This window comes from Drosophila kikkawai, chromosome X, assembly GCF_030179895.1.
Source record: "Drosophila kikkawai strain 14028-0561.14 chromosome X, DkikHiC1v2, whole genome shotgun sequence".
Lineage (NCBI taxonomy): Eukaryota > Metazoa > Arthropoda > Insecta > Diptera > Drosophilidae > Drosophila > Drosophila kikkawai.
In genome coordinates this window covers 8,778,653-8,784,177 of record NC_091733.1, presented here as the reverse complement: position 1 = coordinate 8,784,177, position 5,525 = coordinate 8,778,653, and the positions used below count along the sequence as shown (strand labels likewise).

General features: G+C 34.9%; 1 protein-coding gene across 2 annotated transcripts; it reads left to right on the top strand.

Annotated features, from left to right (window-relative positions):
- Positions 1-1,271: 1,271 nt before the first annotated feature.
- On the top strand, positions 1,272-5,230 carry ben (bendless). Of its 2 annotated transcripts, none has more exons than XM_017173571.3 (2): positions 1,272-1,452; positions 3,505-5,230. In XM_017173571.3, exon 2 carries the CDS (start codon positions 3,568-3,570, stop codon positions 4,021-4,023), a length of 456 nt encoding a protein of 151 aa, XP_017029060.1. In that variant the 5' UTR covers positions 1,272-1,452; positions 3,505-3,567; the 3' UTR covers positions 4,024-5,230. The 2 variants fall into 2 exon arrangements, with proteins under 2 accessions (XP_017029060.1, XP_017029061.1); XM_017173572.3 differs by lacking the exon at positions 1,272-1,452 and adding an exon at positions 3,249-3,374.
- Positions 5,231-5,525: the final 295 nt, after the last annotated feature.

Here is a 5,525-nt window from a genome sequence, read left to right as displayed (position 1 = left end):
ATTAAATGATAAAAAAAAAAAATCATTTTAAAACCAAATATAAGAACTCCCTTAAACCATAAATTAAATAATCAAAAATTAGAAAATAATAAAATATAATACTCACAACATAAACTTTGAAAGCCACAAAAGTTGTTATAAAAACTTTAAACCAGGAGCAGGCACGAACATACCGGTAACGAGATAAACGGAAACGAGAAAAACGATAACGAGATAAACGGTAACGAGTGCGTAGTCACATAAAAAAAATAATAAAAAATATGCACTGATATCCTTGACATTTTCACTTTTATTTCACTTGGGGCACACACACAATAAGAAAATAAAAATTCACCGTCGCGCAACGCGTTATTTATTTTCACTCCCGATCATGGTTTCGCGAACCGCCGAACACGCACGGGTACCGAAGGAATGCCAAGCTTGCGCGACTTTGTTGCATTCCCTTTTCAAGGTTTTCGGAGACCGCTTGGGCAAGTACAGTTAGCCTTGCCTTGGTGGCGCGTCCAATGAAAACTTAACGAAACTCTAGCTGCCGCAGCTAAAGCAAGAGGCCGCAAGTTATTAAAACACAAATAACAACTAGGCTATAACTCCAGATCAAGGCGCTTAAGGATTTTTGACGCGCCTTTGCCAAAACTTTGTTGCATTCCTTTTTCAAGGATTTCTGAGACCGCTTGGGCAAGTACCGTAAGGAAGAATGCCTTGCTCGCGCGTCCGGAGAAAACATAACGAGACCGCTGTTGGAGCTGAAACGATATTAAAACACAAATTTAGAACTAGAATTACAACTAAATGTAAGGGAAATTGATCATGTTTCTTTTATACAACACTTGTTCTTGTTTCTTTGATCGAAAACCCTCAAATTTACACAAAACTTACAATTGTATCCAACTTGATCTTAACACCGCCATGTTTCGAGTAATGCTGCCAGCAAGAAAAAAGCTGAAAGCTATAAAACTCTGGCTTGTATCGTGTCGGACAGCTGGTTGCTACGAAATCTGGTCACTTTTGACAGCCGCTAAGCGGTAGAGTTGTCGAGAATTTTGTATTTTTACTTATTGGGCACATAAAAGTGGACGTTAAAAAGCAAACTTAAGCTTAAAAACACAAGACTAACTAAAAATATAACTAAATAGTTAATAATTTAAATTAATTTACCGTGTTGAAAAGGAAAAATCTTGGAATGAAAATTCCATGTTTTGCCGCCGGCGCTCTGGCAACCCTTCCCCACTGACATTGCCGCTCTCACGCACACAACACATGCATACGCTGGTCTCACGTACGCGCGCACACAAGCAGAGAGCGAAATTTTTTTCGAGTGCGTTCGACATTCATAATTTTTTGTGGTGGAGCTCTGCCTGCTAAAAAGAATCGGGAAATTAAGCGAATAACTAATAAAATTATAACGCCCGCTACGCAGAAATATCTCCAATAACTTGGACCCGCAACGCTGTGAGTTTGTGTTAATCCACATTTTCATATTATAGAGAAAAATCAACAAAAAGAAGAAGTAGAACTCGGTGTGGAACAACAACAAAATGCAGGAGAAGAAGAGGAAGCAGGAGTAAAATTTAATAAAGATTAAGAAGCACACGAAATACGAAGAAAAATCCAAGAAAAGTGTAGAAAACTCCGCATAAAGGTGGAGTAAGAAGCCAGAATTGACAAAACGTCGAAAGAAATCTGCTGTCCAAGTGGTGTGCATGTTTTTTTTTTTGTCATTGCAAACCCTATATGTGTGTGTGCGTGCGTGTGTATGGTATGCAAAAATCCAAGAATTGCTGCATTTTAGTTAAGAAATCCACCAGGCTTTTTTGTTTAAACTAAAATTGTGCAAAAAATGCGGCGTTTTTGCTACGCCGCGCTCGCCTTCTTTGTCTCGCCCCATCGCATATTCTTCTCTTCGGCTTTGTCTTTTTCGTGCGTCTGGCTTTGTGTGCGTGTGTCGGTGTTTTGTGTGCCTGTGTCTGTGTGCGTGCGCAAAAATTTCTGGCAGCAAAAGGAAAAGGAAAAAAAGAAACTAAAATCTTATTAGGTGTTTTTTTAAGTAAATTGTCCACGTTATTGATTTTCCAATTACCCACCCCCTACCTCGTTTTCCACGTTCGTTCGTTTGTTTGTTCTCCTTGCTCTCGGTCGCCGCCTCCTCCCTTTGCTACGTGCAGTTGTCACCCAAAAGGGAAATCAATAAATTTTAATACAATAAAAGCCGCACACTGGCAGAAAAACTTTGTGCTGTTTATTGATTTAGTTTTGAAAAAAAGGAAGGAATTTACGTTACGTTTGCTACGTGCTTATGTTTATTGTCTTTGTGATAATTAAATTTGGCATGTGCGTCATTTCGATCGGCTTTTGTTTACCTTTGTTTGATTGTTTTCCACCCCATATTACACGTCTACACTTTGAGAAAATTATTCTTATAATCAATATAATTTTATTGGATTATATTTAAAATGACCCATGGGTTTTGCCATGTTCTTATTAAATTAAAAGTAAAAAACTATTTTTTAATTAAGTAAAATTTTAAACAAAATTTTATAAAATAAATAGCTGGCTCCATGTGGCTTATAATTGTTTTATAAATATTTGTTTAGGAAATTAACTTATATTTACTTAACATTTTTTTGTTTACTTTTATTTTGAGTGTAGGAATGCTGCTTAAAGGAGCTGCAAGGTCATGCTAAAAGGGGTGGAAAATAAATGCCGGTGGAGTTAGTTCGACTTCAGGAGATTATTTTCAAAATGTACATTGAAAATCCTTCGGTTATATTAAACACTAATTAAAATATAGTTAATTTTTTAATAATTCATTAAAAAATTCGGAAAATATTAATTAATTCAATAATTAATCCCTTTTAATTTTTTTTAAAGTTAGCAATATAATAATAATATAAAAATAACTTTTCTTAGATGTTGGATATAAAATAATATAAATAAATTAAAAAAATCAATTTCAAATAGGGAAAAAACGTTAAATTGTAAAACCCTATTTAAATTTTTAAACTACATTTTTAAAAATTAGTATTCCCTTAAAATAAGTTTCGCCGCATAATAGAGACATCTTTGTGGCAGGCAAAATTCTACTGAAAAACTTTCTTAAGGAAAGTGAAAGCCACACATCAAACCGGAATTCATCCTACCACCCCCCCATCACAGACACACACACACACACACACATATGCAACAGGGACGTCCCTGGGCAATAGAATTTAAATGTATGTTTTTCTTTAAATTAGCTTGTTTTGTTAGCTATCTAGTTACAAAAAATCGAGTTACCATTCATAAAATTGTCGATAGTCAATACAAAAAAATTATACAAAATTTTCAATTTATAAAATCTCATATTAGCCAAGTTTTTCTTTGGCAGAATTTTGGTAATCCATAAATACACCATAAGATTATATTTATAAAACCTCTATAGATCTCTGAATTATGTCTCAATTGTCTCTATTTCTTCTCTAACTCTTTTTTTCTCTTCTCGTAATTATTATTTCTAACCAACAGATTAGATAGAAGCTGCATAAGAGGAAAACTCCCTAGGAAGAGGAAACTTTTTGCAAAAGGAATATGTCGAGTCTGCCGCGTCGCATTATCAAGGAGACACAGCGCTTGATGCAGGAGCCTGTGCCCGGTATCAATGCCATTCCGGATGAGAACAATGCCCGTTACTTTCATGTGATAGTGACCGGACCCAATGATTCGCCCTTCGAGGGTGGGGTCTTTAAGCTGGAACTCTTCCTGCCGGAAGACTATCCCATGTCGGCGCCAAAGGTGCGTTTCATCACCAAGATCTATCATCCGAACATCGATCGTTTGGGTCGCATTTGTCTAGACGTCCTGAAGGATAAGTGGAGTCCGGCCTTGCAGATACGCACCATATTGCTATCGATTCAGGCCCTGCTCAGTGCCCCCAATCCGGATGATCCGCTGGCCAACGATGTTGCCGAATTGTGGAAGGTTAACGAGGCGGAGGCTATACGTAATGCTCGCGAATGGACCCAGAAATATGCCGTCGAAGACTGAACACCACCCCAGTGGCTCCTCCCAGTAGGAAAATTAATGAAAAGTTTGATTTTCCTCATAAATGGGACGACGACGACGACGGGCGATGGCTGGGGACTAAATGCATACTTTAAAAACAACCATAAGACGGAGGAAAACGTAAATGTAATGAGGATGAAAGCAAGATGAATGAGAAAAATGAAAAGGGATTAAAAAAAAAAAACCAATAATTTTTTTTTTTTTTGCAAAAAACCTTCTCGGGCGGGATATACATAAATAATATATAATATATTTTTTTGCAACCAAGCGATCTGGGCGATCGAAAGAGAAGAAGGAAAAGGAGGAGGAGGAGTTAGAAGTGATGAAGATAGCGAAAGCATTCAATAAATTCTATAAGTTCTATACACAATACATGTATCCGAAAGAAAAACACACACCCACACACACAGCAGCAACGATTGGTTCTATAATTTCCGATTCTTGATTTTAGGTGGCTTCCAAAGCCGCGTATATATTGTAACTGTAAAAAAAAAAAAAAAAAAAAAATACAACAAAACACCCACATAAACATTAACCCATGTAGTAGCGCAGCATCAGATAATAAATCAAATGTAAAAGGCAACTTGAACTTGGATTTCAATCAAAATATATATTTCGATTATCTTGTACCACAAAAATTGCAAAATGAGTGAGTTAATTCATTTAATTTAAGACAGTTCACCCATTCGATAATTGAGCTTTGCCTGGGTTGTGTCTTAATTCCCTTTTATAAACAAATACAAATACCAGAAATATCCCAAAATTTATGTATTCTTTGAGCTATTAGTAATTTTTGAAAAAAAAGAAAATTAAAAAAAACATATGATAAAAAAAACCAACAATAAAAGCATACAATATATATTTATACAAAAAAATAAATGTAGTGGCTTGATTTTGTTAAAAAAAAAAAAAATAAATAAAATTTATGTACAGTTATTACTTTCCTTTTCACCCCAAAAACAAAACAAATAAAATCACTAAATGGAAAAACACAAACAGAAACAATAGCAACAACAACAAAAGCAACCATAAATCAAAGAAAAAGAACGAAAAAAAACAACAACAAGTAAAAATCAAGTGAATCTTGAATTCAGTTTTTTATTTAAATTAATTTTTTTTCTAAGAAAAAAATAAAATAAAATAAAAACAAAATAAAAATGAAAAAGTCAATAAAAATCTAAAAAAAATATATTAATGGTCATTATTATTTGGGGGGAGAGGGAGAGAGAGAGAGAGAGAGATAGGGGGGGGGGGGCTTTACTTGAGTTGGCTGACAATTCCCAACTGGTTGGAGTGGCACTAGAATTCTCAACTGGTTCTAAGCTGGGTTACTGATGAGGACTGAAAAACCAACCAAATAGCTTTTTAAACCCAAGATCTACGCTTGTTTCGTTTCAAATGTATTTTTGAACAAAAATTTAATTTATTTTAAATTTAAATAAAAATTAATTTAACCCTTAAATGTGCTTCAGATAAATCTGGTA